The 13,870-nt window shown below is 40.4% G+C and overlaps 2 protein-coding genes across 3 annotated transcripts in view; both read left to right on the forward strand.

Annotated features, from left to right (window-relative positions):
* Positions 1-274: 274 nt before the first annotated feature.
* serpinf2b (serpin peptidase inhibitor, clade F (alpha-2 antiplasmin, pigment epithelium derived factor), member 2b) lies at positions 275-4,033 on the forward strand. 2 transcript variants are annotated; one of them, XM_071497392.1, is made up of 10 exons: positions 275-406; positions 796-915; positions 1,122-1,190; positions 1,302-1,376; positions 1,508-1,793; positions 1,961-2,104; positions 2,278-2,466; positions 2,592-2,734; positions 2,872-3,076; positions 3,231-4,033. In XM_071497392.1, exons 3-10 carry the CDS (start codon positions 1,137-1,139, stop codon positions 3,581-3,583), a joined length of 1,449 nt encoding a protein of 482 aa, XP_071353493.1. In that variant the 5' UTR covers positions 275-406; positions 796-915; positions 1,122-1,136; the 3' UTR covers positions 3,584-4,033. The 2 variants fall into 2 exon arrangements, with proteins under 2 accessions (XP_071353493.1, XP_071353494.1); XM_071497393.1 differs by lacking the exon at positions 796-915 and having other exon boundaries at positions 294-406.
* Positions 4,034-4,821: 788 nt separating this feature from the next.
* The window catches only part of rpa1 (replication protein A1), a 31,347-nt gene continuing 22,298 nt past the window's right edge, over positions 4,822-13,870 (forward strand). Inside the window, exons 1-11 of the mRNA XM_071497391.1 lie at positions 4,822-4,980; positions 5,253-5,300; positions 5,836-5,914; positions 6,922-7,030; positions 7,210-7,298; positions 7,474-7,548; positions 8,777-8,891; positions 9,932-10,034; positions 10,159-10,227; positions 10,563-10,755; positions 12,788-12,924. Of these exons, the coding sequence (XP_071353492.1) occupies positions 4,951-4,980; positions 5,253-5,300; positions 5,836-5,914; positions 6,922-7,030; positions 7,210-7,298; positions 7,474-7,548; positions 8,777-8,891; positions 9,932-10,034; positions 10,159-10,227; positions 10,563-10,755; positions 12,788-12,924 (1,047 nt within the window). The 5' untranslated portion in view covers positions 4,822-4,950. The remainder of the gene's footprint in view (positions 4,981-5,252; positions 5,301-5,835; positions 5,915-6,921; positions 7,031-7,209; positions 7,299-7,473; positions 7,549-8,776; positions 8,892-9,931; positions 10,035-10,158; positions 10,228-10,562; positions 10,756-12,787; positions 12,925-13,870) is intronic.

The raw sequence follows: 13,870 nt of genomic DNA on the forward strand, positions 1-13,870 counted from the left end.
AAGCCAGGGGTTTCTTGGAAATGTGGGCTTGTGTTCTCTGACATCAAATAAAAATGGAGTCAGCAAGTTGCATTTGTTTGCCCACACACAGTTGGGTTAACCACACTTTTGCAATTAATCTGTCATATTTCCTGTCGAAGATTTAGTTGTGTCATGATTTTATCACCTGCCCATTGACATGCAAAAAAGCTAAGCGTGTCAGGCTTCAATATTTAACCCTGGAAGAGTCTCAGTAGCTACATTTACAAACAAATAGTGGTTTAAATGAGGCCCCAATCAATGTAAGTTGATATTTAACTGTTTGCTGAGCAAGTGCCAATCTTTTTCTCTCAGGAATTCTGCCATCCACAGTCAGTCGCTCCTTTTTTGGACAAGGCAGCAAGTTTTTTTTCTATTTAAATTTAAGGTAAGATCAAATATACTTCAATAAGTTTATTGACATGCTATTGTAGATTTAAATATTTGAAGACATGGTGGAGTATATGAAAGCTTACTCAGTTATTCATGGATTTTCATGTTTGCGTGAGGGCTGCAAACGGCGCTATGACGCTGTGCCAGCTGATACTTTTTGACATTTTATGTTGATTTGAATACTGAATGTCTGTAGACACTACGATGCACTGGTACTCTTTGCAATTGTCTCTTCCGAGACAAGTGGACTTTCTGTTTTTTAGTATTTTATTGAATTACAAATTAGGATGTGCATCAAGACAGTCTGGGTAACTGCTGAAATCTCACACTTTAACTGTGACATTCTTGGCACATGGTCTACGATAAGTATCTTTTATGTTTTAGGCACATTTCCAGATGATCTGGGTTCCTTTAAAAGAGGGCGACTAAGTAAAGAGAAAGCATTTAAGACCTGCAGACAATATAGTAAACAAACATTTAAAAAAACAAAACAAAACAAAAAAGGTGAGGATGTTTTTTGTTTTATGACTTGATTTTATTTTTTCCTGGCTTGTAACTAAAACTGGAGGAGTGAAAATGTGGTCTAAAGAGGGATATTGATTTGTTGCACAATACGCTAAAGATTTTTGTAAAACAGAGACATATTTATTGCTTCATAAAAGTGAGCATGTCAGACATTTTTCAGCCAACATTATTTCTCTTTTCCACAGTTACGTTGTAAGGACATGGACCTCCGTCTGACACTCCTGTTGATCTATCTCTGCAGCCAAGGAGTCACTGTAAAGCACTGAAATGACTAATAAATCTCTTTTAAGATACTAGATGATTATAATCTGTGCTGATTATGTAACGGTTGTGTAGATTGTTATTTTATACTTTCTGTTCAACAGAATGCTGAGGAGGCAGAAGATGAGTCAGTCCCCTTGGTGCCTCTTATTCCTTTGATGCCCAGCCACCCCAAAGAGGTTAGAGGCAAATTAGAAAAGTTTGAATAGAAGAGTTTTCTCTCATTGTGCTTGTTGCGTCACAGCAGAGTTCTGGTCATCTTTAATCATGTGTCCTTGTGCTGAACATTTTCTCCTATTTCTGCCTTTAGAAAGGAGAAAATGAAAGTGCAACAGAAGCAGAAATTGCAGCTGCCACACAAGCAACCGTAATTGCAACAACTGTAACTAGTAAGCCCAATGGGGGCTCGTCAGAGGAGGAGCAAGAGGAGGGTTGTCTCTCTATCGGCAGAAGCCCAGAGTCAAGGGAGGCCGTCGCTGCTGCCATTCAGAAACTGGGTATGCAGCTGCTGCAGAACCTGGAGACAACGCCAGAGCAACCAAATGTCATCATATCTCCTTTCAGCATATCATTAGCCCTCTCCCAGCTGGCTTTAGGTATGCACGTCCTGCTGCATCGTGTACATGACACGTATCTAAGCCGCTTGTGTACTGCACACATGTAATTACCAGATTTAATGAACTGTGTCAGCAACTTGCCCTTGTTTATAGCTGTCTGGAGACTGTCACAGGTCTCATCCAATTATTACCCCTCTGCTTTACAGGTGCAGTAAATGAGACAGAGGAGCTGCTGATGCATCATCTTCATGAAAACACTCTTCCCTGCTACCACGAGTCTCTGCATAATGCCTTAAAGCAGCTACGAAACAATGACTTGCAAATTGCCACACGTATCTTCCTGCGCCAAGGTTACTCCCAAATAGAACATTGCTTTTGTCAAAACTACTTTAACTATGCTATAAGTTGAGACTGCACAGCTCCCGTTTGCAGAAACTCTCTTTGTTACTTATTTGTGCTGACTGAAAGAGCAGGTTTAAGAGAAACAAGGTCTGAGGAAGTGTGTGTTTTTTGTGTGTTTTAGGGTTTGAGCCAAAGCAAGACTTTGTCAATGAGTCCCAGCGGTTATATGACTCAGAACCAGCAGTGTTGGAGAGCTTGCAGCAGATAAATGACTGGGTAGAAAAGGCAACACAAGGAAAGATGACTGACTTCCTGTCTGCTTTACCACCCAATCTGCTCCTCATGCTTATTAATGCTGTCCATTTCAAAGGTGAATGAGAAGTGAAATGTCATTGTATTCATATAATTCATATAATTTTCTTTTGTCGTGGGCTGCTGTATGTTCGAGTTATGTTGCTGACTAAAACTGAGATGCCTTTTCCATGTTTCCCGCAGGAGAATGGAAAGCTCGATTTGACCCGCGCTTTACCTCCAGAGGTGTCTTCTACCTTGATGACAACCACATGGTTGATGTTGAAGTGATGGAAGATGCCAAACATCCCTTGAGTTTATTTATTGATAATGAACTGGATGCTCAGGTGAAATACTACAGCTTAAGCACTTAGTCTTTAAAGGTTTCATCACTGTTCCCAAAATACATCTGCCTCTTACTGAACATGCGGTTCAGAAAGAAACTGAAATGCCTGACAGAAGTGCATTTCATCCCCGTGTGCAGGTAGCGAGCTTCCCATTCCAGAAGTCCACGAGCTTGCTGGTGGTCATGCCTTTGTCCGGCCAAGTGAACGTGTCCTCACTCTCTGAAAAGCTGAATATCTCGGACCTGTATGATCGCCTGCCCAAGGAGAAGGCCGTTCAAGTAAAAGTCCCCAAATTCAAACTGGAGTATACTCAAGAGTTACAGGATGTTTTTATCAAATTGGGTAAGACATATTTTTTTCACTGGAGCTTTGTCACAATTTTTTTTTTTAAACTACTGTTCAAAATGTTATTATCAGATGAAATTTTTCAGCCTGCTACAGACTAAAAATCTGTTTTATTGTTTGAGTTGACCCTCTGCTTTCCTCTCTGCTGTAGGCCTGGGAGAAATGTTTTCCAGTCCCAATTTGGCTAACATGGCAGATGGCCTCCTGATGGTGTCCAGTGTGATACACAAGTCCAGCATGGAGATAAATGAGGAAGGTGCAGAGGCTGCTGCAGCAACCACTGTGGTCATCTCACGTGCATCCAACCCTGTTTTCCACCTCACCCAACCCTTCTTCTTTGCCCTTATGGATGATATGACTCAAGTACCGATCTTCATGGGCGTCATCACCAACCCTAATCCAGGAGCTCCAGTCATGCAGAGGGGAGAGCCTGGGAGCAAAGATAAAGTGGGATTCCCAATTGACAAGAATTATGTTGGCTCATTTGGAGGCCCACCTAAGTAGGGACTAAAAACCTGCCCGACTGTCCTAAGGAAACTCAGGCCAAGACCTTTATGATTGTACAGATTAAATGTACATTATTACCTAGCTGGATCTGTGTGAAAACAATATGCTTCAATTGTTTCTCTATTTCATTACAGAATACACATACTGAGGAGCCCAGTATCCCCTTTAAAAGTCAAATATCCTATTAACAGTAATGATAGTGTTGCTGCATTAGATGAATTGTCCTAGTCAAGACACTCTTAAAATTATAATTAGATACAAGATATGGTTTATATCCATAGTAAAATATCAATCCCTTCTTTATTTGATGATACAGAAATTTTCCAAGCTCAACATGTAAAGCTAAATTAATCTGGTGCAATGCCACAGCGTTACAGCATCAGTGTGTATGTGGCTGAATTTTTAAAGATGTTGTCAAATGGCATAATAAAGTGAATTGATCTGGAACACTTGTCAAGGTTGAGTTTTACTGCAGAACATCTTACATGAAAATGCTCTCGGTTGTAGCTGCTATCTAAAGCATGTGAATTGACACATTTGCAAGACTGGGAAACAATACAGAAGTTAACTGTAGAGAGCAATTTGTATTTTAACATTTTTACAGGGGTAATTCCTGCCAAATGCCAGTAATTTGTGGTTGGAACTGATAGGTTTGCGTCTGTCCGTTTTTTGCAAGTAACTCAGTGGCATTTGTTCTTTCTACCCCACCAGATTGTCTTTGGTTTGCAGTGACTGACTCCAATTAAAGAGATGATTAAATTCCTTTTTTTTTTGGTAGCAATTATTATATCTTTTATGACTTGTTGTCAAGATATTGCTGATAAACCACCAAAGTCTTGTTTCCACACTGACATAAAATCACAGTTTTGTGATAAAGAAAAAGTCTGTGAATGGTCATTAGGTGTATATTAGTGCGATGGCTACATTGAAAAGCATCCACTACATCATAACCTTTAGATAATAATAGATTGATTAAAAGAATATGACCATCCAGGGTATTGTTTACAGCTTTCAAAACGAGTCCAAGTGGAGTGGGAGATTTTTTTCCCTGTGGCATTGAACGCACCGTAGTATTTCCCTGACGTCACGCTATGTTTGGCGCTGACTTTCGTGTAGCTGGTCTCTGGTCAGTTTTACAGGTTTGACCAGAGTATTAGACCCACGGTGCTGACAGACTGCAAACTGACGCCAGATCTGTGAACGGAAACGGAAACCGGAGCAGCACAAACGACGCTTGGCGCGTTTGTCCAAGCTGTTGGCGCCACTGACACGATTCACAGAGAGCTGTTGCTGCGAGGAGCGCGGAGTCAGCACAACATTTCAGTACATTTGTCCTTTTGTGGCTGAATCATCTGCTCACAGACATGACGAAGCTCTCAGAGGGTGCCATAGAGGTAACGTTTATCTGCTGTACAACTAATGAGCTAAAACGTGATATTTCCAAAAACGAAAAACAAAGATTAAAGATGGTTTGGTGCACTTTTGTAGTACAGTCTGTAGCTAGCAGCCATTTCTGTCATTTTCTGTAATGTAAAGACAAAACTAACCCTTAGACCCGAAGTTTAATTGAGCCTTTGGGGTGAAAGGGTGGTTTTCGAAGTGTTAACAGGAAAACCATTATGCAAAATATCAGAGTTGACAACAAACCAACGATGTGTGTTTACAGGCTCTGTCAAATGGCAGCGGTGGTAACGACGCAGTGCTTCAGTTGGTGGTAAGTCGTGAACAAAGGGAAAAGAAACAGCATCACACTTGTCTTTCTTCAGCGTTTAGCCACTTGGTTACACCACTGCTGGCCAAGCGACATAAACCTTTCCTGTAACGATGAAGACTCAAGCATGCACACATCATTGAATTGTTTGAATTAGATTTTAGAGGCATGCAGCAAAACAAAGATGGATTACTTGTTTTCTTCAGGGTGCTGCAGCTTTCTAAAGATACATTTCAGGTCGTGATATAAAGCCTTTAATTCAAAATACTACAATATGTAGCAGTGAGCAGTTGATTTAAGGGTGGATCCCACAAAGCACATATTCAACACATTATGCTGTTCACTGTGTGGGAAGCTGAACTTGTATAGATTTTTATTTATAAAAGAAAGTAGTAATGCAGTTAATACCTTTTTTTTTTTTTCAGACCATACACCAAATATAACTAAAGGAACGCGATCATATGATGCAGAATAACACGATCAGACAAACATTGTTCTTTAAACATATTTAATAGTGTCACATATATATCACCTTCAGAACATTCGCAAGATTGATGGGGGAAACGGTCCACCTCGCTTTCGCGTGATGATGAGTGATGGACGGCACACTATGTCCTGTAAGTTTATTTTTGTGTATATAGTAGAGTGTCTTATGTGTTCTCTGACCAAGTTCTCCCATCCACTCTAGATGATTCAAAATAGTACATCTTTATGTTTACACACAAATCTGTCACACAAATACAGAAGAGAAAGTTTGGATCGACAGCAGACAATAACATACAAGCATAATGTAAGTGTTTGAAAAAGATTTAATTGTATGATTTAATAGCCACTATTTACTCAATTGCCAAAATTCAGACAGTCGGTAAACATTTTTCTGTACTTTTTTATTCAACGCTGAATGTAGGATGGGCATTGTGGGGTAAAAGATGATGGCTGTTTATAGGAGTGGTTATTCTCAAGAGCCCTTTAAACTACGTCCAAAATTCTACATTTTCAATTTAAAATGAAAATGATCTCTGTCCGGGTGAACATTTTAGTTCCATATCAGAAACAATCTGCGTCCATACTATCACACCTGCAAACGCATACATACGTAACCATTCATGTGCACTGGGCATGCTTGAGCCAGTGTAAACAGGGAGCAGATTGTCTATTCTGAGTTGTACTCAGATGATTAGTTGCAAAAAACACCATAAACAAGGAAAGCAAAGACAGTTGTAGCATGAACATGCAGAATTTCACTGCACAACAGCTGCTAGCAAAGACCACAAGGTCAGTAATGCTTGTAATCTGTTATTCATGTTGCTTTCACCACTCGTTGTCGAGGCTGCTAAGACCCAGTCAGGTGTGACTACGTCATTGTTTCCAAAGGTCTCCACCTTTGCCCATCCAGACATTAACGCCAACTCAGAGTTTTCAAACTAAAATGGGGTCAGCAGCATTTCCAAAACTCTCTGTTTTCGGGGCTTGAAAGCTCTGCAGTAGTGTGGAGGGGAGGAGTAAACGTAGGACAAGAGATGTGTTTTAAAACGAAAACGTGGTAGTGTGGACGTAGCCTTAGTTGAATGAAGCTGGTTGGTCCCCTGCCTGATTCTCTCCTCATCTCTCTGTACCTCTGCAGCCTTCATGCTCTCCACTCAGCTGAACACCATGGCAGAGGACAACAGACTGGCCCCCAACTGCATCTGTATTCTGAAGAGGCATGTGACCAACGCACTGAAGGATGGACGGTATGTGTTTCGTCTGTACATTTCTGTACTTTTACAGACTAGACTGGAGAGACTTAAGTGTCAAAGATTGTGTATACAATAGACACATTTCATTTTACTGTAACCTTGAAAAGCCTTTCTCACAGCTGAACGGAAGGAGAGAAAAAAAAACTGTTGGTAATAGAAATGACTCGTTACAGACGGGTGGTAATCATTCTGGAAATTGATGTCATCAAGCCTGCTGAAGATGTTGCTGGGAAAATAGGCGACCCTACTCCTTACACTGAGGGTAAGGCTTCAAAGCAGACTTAATAATAATGTTTTCTACTTGCAGAATAATTCATGTTTATCTTGGCATAGTGCCCAGAGAATATGTTTATGAGGTGATATTGATATTTAGATCTACATCTAATTGGGTTGTAGTGTCACTGCAGGCCAATACCACTGTCAAATCTTTCTTGTAGGTCACACTAAAGGCCCACAGTCAGCTCCAGTCCCTGAAAGCCGCCCTCCACTGCAGCCACAGAATAGAATTGAGGGTGAGTGCAAGTTCTTATTTTAACTCTTGAACATGAATTAAAATGGGTGAAAATGTTCAGAAAACACATTTTTGTGGAAAAACACAATGTTGAAAAAGTTAATAAAAGAAACCACCAGATGGCAGCATTTCTCTACTGCTCTATTATTTTGGTAACCCTCAGATTTACAGGACACAAGTCATATTGACAGCCCTGTAGAAAAAAACCTGTTCATTTTTAGCTTTCTCAAGAGTTTTATTTTTTTCTCAGCATTATTGACCCTCACAGTTCTTCAGCGCATGCCCTTTTCATGTGAATGCTTGGCATCATAAATTTAAACAACTTATGAGCCTGTGTTGATTTTGAGCTGTCTCTGCCTGTGCATGTTGATCATTGTTTACCTTTTTTTTTTTTTTTTTTTTTGGATGCGCACAAACTAACAAATACACAGCAACACATGCTACCTCGACAGTATATATAACAACCAGATTAATATTTGAAACACTGGCAGTTGCTCATGTCAAAGATAAGCAGTGGATCACAGCATAGCAAATAACTTGGACCAGGAGAGATGTGCAATCCAGCTGTCAGAAGGGTTTTGCTGTCTTCTAGTGTCTGTCATAGCAGGTATTCATCCCTCTAATCTGCCATGTGGGAATTGAGGTTGTGGCAAGCACCCTCCTCATCAGCACAGTCATTGTTCATTTCTCTGTGTGTGCTGCTTGATCTGGGGGCTTAATTACCAGAAGTGCAGTGGTTGGCAAAGTGGGAGGACTTAAGTGGACACTTTGAACTCTAATCCTCCGCGTGAGACGCACACAAATCAAATGTGCAGCGCTTGTTCAAACGGAAAATCTCAAAGTCAGGCAGCACCGCTCTCCAGGGGAAGAGCAGCTCCAGTTTGTTATAGCATTTCACACTCTGCCCCGATTCTGTGAAATGTGAATCATCTTTCTCACCAAAATGCTGGATCACACATCTGCAGCAACTTGGTTTGACAGGATTTTTGTTTCCCGTTTGAGTCTTTCCTCTTGCTAGACTCGACGGTGATAAATTCACTTGAAGTCATTAGGTTTTTCTTTGACACTTCCCTCATGAAGTGAGATAATTACAGTGATCACAGTTGCAATCCAAAGAAATTGGATTTTTGTAATTCGTCTCCGATGAATAATGTATGTGCCTCTCTCTTGACTCCTCTCCATCACTGTTCTTCATGGATCATTTATTTCACTCCTCATTCCTTCAACAGTGAACAGAGGTTTCAGTAGAGACTTTGGAAAGAAGGCCCCATCTGCTATGCCCAGTACTCCGGGGGGCAGCTCTAAAGTTGTGCCCATTGCCAGCCTCAACCCTTACCAGTCCAAGTGAGTATGTTTCCTAGTCAGTGGGAAATGTAATGTAATGTCAAGATGTTGTATGTGTGGAACACTTTGAAACAATAACAACACATGATTGCTAACATGTATAATTAAAGACGTGCAGCAACAATCTACTAAGCGCCAGCAAGACCACGATAATTTTCATCATTTAATGCAATACAATAGCCACAGATACAACCTATGTAGCAAGCTTTAGTTGTTTGTGTGGTATTGGATTTTGTTCTATCGGAAGTAGCAGTGGAAATATATTTTTTTTTACACGATCTGTATAAATGACATCTTTAAATTTGCCTAAACATCAGCTGATACTCTCTCATTGCTGACGTGTTGGTGTATATGTTGCACGATAAGTAACAGAAATGTGAAAGATGTGATTGAAGTCATTGCCTACATAGTTTGTCAACTAATGAGCACTGAAACTTTGTGTTTCAACATTAAACTGTCCTGTTCAGAACAGATCAAGGTCATAACTTCAAAAACAAAAGACTCCTGAACAAATATGTTTATTTGACCATTTCAGAAAATTGTCTGATTCATCATTATCAGATGTGTGTGTCTAGAAAGAATGTGTGAAGAGTTTTTGGAAGGCGAGATTCCTTAATTCCTTAATATAAAATATCCACAATACTGATGCCATTGGGAGTGTAACATGCAGCTCAACAGTTGACATGTTGAATTGCCAAACACAGGTATCAGTGATAACATTACTAATGACTATGTTCTATTGAGGAATGCCATTGCTGCCATTGTGTTTCGTCCTTGGCTACACCTGTGCTTTTCTCATTTTTCATTTCATTTGGAATAATCCAACTGTCCCTGAAAAGCCTATTGCAGAGGAGGCAAGGTTTTCAGGTTTAATTTAGTCCTTACACATCGCCATTCATCCAAAGGGCCACTAGGGGGCAGATTGTGAAAAGGTTACATTTGTGAATAAACTAGTGAATGAATAAATGAATGCATATCTGTAGGTTTAAATTCTGGGTCCAGTCACTGATGTGAATAACTTCAGTCTTGTCTCATGGCAGGTGGACCATCCGTGTTCGTGTAACCAACAAGAGCACCATCCGCACATGGAGCAACTCTCGTGGCGATGGCAAACTCTTCTCCATGGAGATTGTGGATGAGAGCGTGAGTGTTAATGTGGTCCCATTGTTTATTTTCATGTTATGCAAATAAACTATGAGAGCCTGGAAGTCCTGTACTTTGTCTGACCTACTTTTGATATTAACCACAATGTTTTATTTGATGACAGGGAGAGATACGAGTGACTGGTTTCAACCAAGAGGTAGATAAGTTCTACGACCTAATTGAGCTTGGCAAGGTGAGATGTTCCTCCAGATAATGATTCATGGTGTCCTAATTATCTGCCAAAACGTTCTTTCACTGTGCTGTTAAAGACAGATTTGGCTGCAGCCTGTTCTATCAACAGCTGCCAGTACTTTGTGAGTTAAAACCTCAGAGACTGTGAATGAGTCATCTGGCTGCACTGTACCCATACAATAAGCGGCTTATGATCATCTGCCAGCCTTTGTTGATCCCCCCCCCCCCCCCCCGCCCAAACTGTCTGAAGTCGTATCTTGTTTGCACCATTCATTCAGGTGAAGTGCTCCCCCAGATCTCTGATTAACACGTGGTTAATTCATCTGTATGACCCAGGTATACTACATCTCCAAATGCTCCCTGAAGATCGCCAATAAGCAGTACACATCAGTGAAGAATGACTATGAGATGACACTCAACGGAGAGTCCACAGTTATCCCCTGTGAAGACAGCTGTGACGTTCCCATGGTGCAGTGTGACTTTGTTTCTATTGGTGACCTGGAGAACAGAGACAAAGATGCCATTGTTGGTAAGGAGCACAAGTAATGATCTCCACAGGTGTCTCTGAGCCCAACTCGTGTCATTAAATCACATCAGACAGCCGTATGATTTTTTTTTTTTTTCCTCACCTTACCAGAGTGTCCTTTGAAATTCAAGTACTGAACAGCCTTCAGCCTTGACTGCATATACATGACATACTGTCAAAAATAAAACCCTGAAATTTAATCAGCAAAAAATGTGCAAAGTCTCGCTCAGGCCTGATGTCTTCATTAGAAAATGAGTGTCCCAACAGTTCAAGTTTTGTTTTCTTGAGGTTGCAGATCTCTCAGCATAAGTTCTTGCCTATTGGTAATTATTCTAGATGCTTATAGATGTTTAGTGTGTGTCTTGAAAAAATAAAACTGTCAACTTTAAATTCTCCAAGTGCAATGTAACAAAGGGATTGGCTGAATAAAAGACTTAAAAACAGCCAGACATGATGAAGATGTAAAATTAAGCTAGCCTGCAGTCCTAACATGTTTAAATATACGGAGAAGGAATAAAAACATTGGATCTGTGCATTTCTATCCATCTTGCTGCCTCTTTAGCTGACTGATAGTAGTTTTTTTAATGGGCCTTAATTAAGATTTTTAGTTGGAGCCCTTTTCATTCCTCCAAACCTGCTCCACCTCCTAAACAAAGTCTTGTCTTGCAGAATGAAATATTAGGTGTGAGCAGCTGGTTAGCACTGAACTCTGATACCTGTCCTTTTTACTAGCGCACTTTAAAGACTACGTGGTGAATTGGCAGATATGTGAGCATAATTTGCAGTAAGCATTTGAGTTTTTCTGTTGAGAAACCCAGCAAGCCTTACTACAGACCTTCTCATGTTTATTACTCAGAATCAGGTCGTGTAAACCCTTTCAGGAAAGAGCTTGAGGCTCAATTTGTTCCTATGCTGCATTGTTGTACTGAGATGATCTGTTTAATATGAGCTGTTTGTTCTGTTTGAATTGTGCCAACGTTTTCCCAACCCATTTTATGAGACATTTGTTTTGATGCTGCCTTATGTATTCTGTGCCCTAAACTAATGTACAGAGAGCGGAGTTGTGTCGCACAGTGCATAGGGGAGCGTTTACATCGTTTCCCATCAGTGCATCAAACTACGAGCACAAACCAACCAACCAATATTTCAGAGCCCAACTCTTAATGAGGTGTTCCCAAGCTTGCAGTAATAAGCTATCATAAGCAGAGGATGGAGTTTGTAGCGGGAAGTGGAGCTGGATATGCTGGGAGGTTGAAGTAATTACAGTATAGGAGCAGCGAGATAAAAGTGGTATTAATAATACTGATGACAGTAATAGCCTGTAGTGCAGATTGACTGGCCCTATGGCAGAGCCGATGAGAAAATGAGAACCTGCTGTCACAGGTAAATTGAAGTAATAATAAGGAGCCTGTTGTAATTCTTTTAATGAAGACTGCCGCTTGTACTTGCTCTTTGAGTAATTTCTCTCCCACAAACCAGTCAGCAACAAACCCCAAGTTTTCTTTTCATCACGGGTGAATACATTGAAAATCCCTTTAATCAATGTGGGTGGGGGTTTTTAGATTATGAGCAATGTTGGTGGTGCCACACTTGCACCTTTAGAAATAAATGGGTCCGTCCCCACCTATTGCGCTTGATTACATTAGCCAACAAACTGTGCATGATGAAGTGCGTTTGTAGAAATAATTAAAGCCTATTTCATGGATTCTCCTCCTACATTATGGATGTAAAGGCCTGATATACAGGCCTGTGACCTGTATAAAATGAGTGAATTACTTATTTCCCAAGAGCCAATTTGTGCTGGAAACCATGGGACCTAGAATGACCTGTGGGTGTAAATTCCACAATCAATATTTATGATATGTATATGTGGGAACAATCAGTTTGCCAGGAAAATGACATCATATGTGGTTAAGTAATTTTTTTTTTTTTTTTTTTTTGAGACAATATCAAATACAGGATGTAACACAATCTAGGTACCACAACAGTACAGTGTGTCTCCTAACGTGTAACACTGTTTTGTTTTTCATTACAGATGTGATTGGAGTTTGCAAGAGTGTGGAAGAGTTGACCCGCCTCACAACAAAGTCCAACAAGGAAGTGTCGAAGAGAACGCTCAACTTGATGGACATGTCTGGGAAGGTGGTGACTGTCACACTGTGGGGAGAGGAAGTGAGTATAGGCATTAGATGGGGAGTAAAACGCATAATGGGGCTACTGTGTTGTGTCTGGAGCGTTTTAATTGCCTAATGGAAATCAATACCAGCCTTATAATGCAAGGACATGCTTATTGTATTCTTAGGACAACTTCTCAGAACGCTTTCTTTCCAAATGTTAATAATAACCACAATCACTGCCTTTGGGTTGAGACAATCTCTGGAGCTGTCAACCCCTTAAAACCTTATTTTATTTTATGTAAGAGATTCCAAGGCCGTTTTGTCTTGAATGGTTGAGGCTGAACTAAAGCTAAGGGACAGATTCAGGGGATGAGCACAACAACATGAGCACCTGCAGTACAAAAAGTCTGTAATAAATGCTACCTGTTTGAATCTTAATATCTTCAGTTTTTGGTGATACTATGTCAGAAAGGTATTTTAATCCAAAAGGTTGTTGAACACATTTGCTGATCACTTTTCAGCAGTTTCAGACCCAAAGCCGTTTAACAGTGTTTGCAGTGCTTTATGGAGGCAGAAATCATTGACTAAATTCCCTGTCATGGGGGGATGAAGTAACTGTGCTCCTGCAGTTGGTTTTTACCTGTGGCTCAGAGGGACTGTGTTGAGTTTGCCACCATTTCTTTCCTCCTGACAAGAAGCACAGTGTTCCCTGTTTGTTTGTTTGACAGATACCCCTTTTCCAGAGGGACAAGCTGAAGTACACGAGATGTATATTTTACAAAGAACAATAGCAATCCCAAACAGCAAGTGTTGGAGATATTTTCCCTGTCCCCGAGGGCTCTACTGTTGCCCCCTCCCCCTTCCTCCAGTTGGTGTCCTCAGGTTATTACAGTAAATAGCACTGAAAAACTATGAAACTGAATATCAAATAAACGAAAAATATTTGATACTAATCTTGGAACTGGACTAATAAATGTGCTCATACTTTTATTTTTGTTAGA

Source organism: Trachinotus anak, unplaced genomic scaffold (genome assembly GCF_046630095.1).
Source record: "Trachinotus anak isolate AG129_WGS33_773 ecotype Australia unplaced genomic scaffold, CSIRO_AGI_Tana_v1 ptg000014l, whole genome shotgun sequence".
NCBI lineage: Eukaryota > Metazoa > Chordata > Actinopteri > Carangiformes > Carangidae > Trachinotus > Trachinotus anak.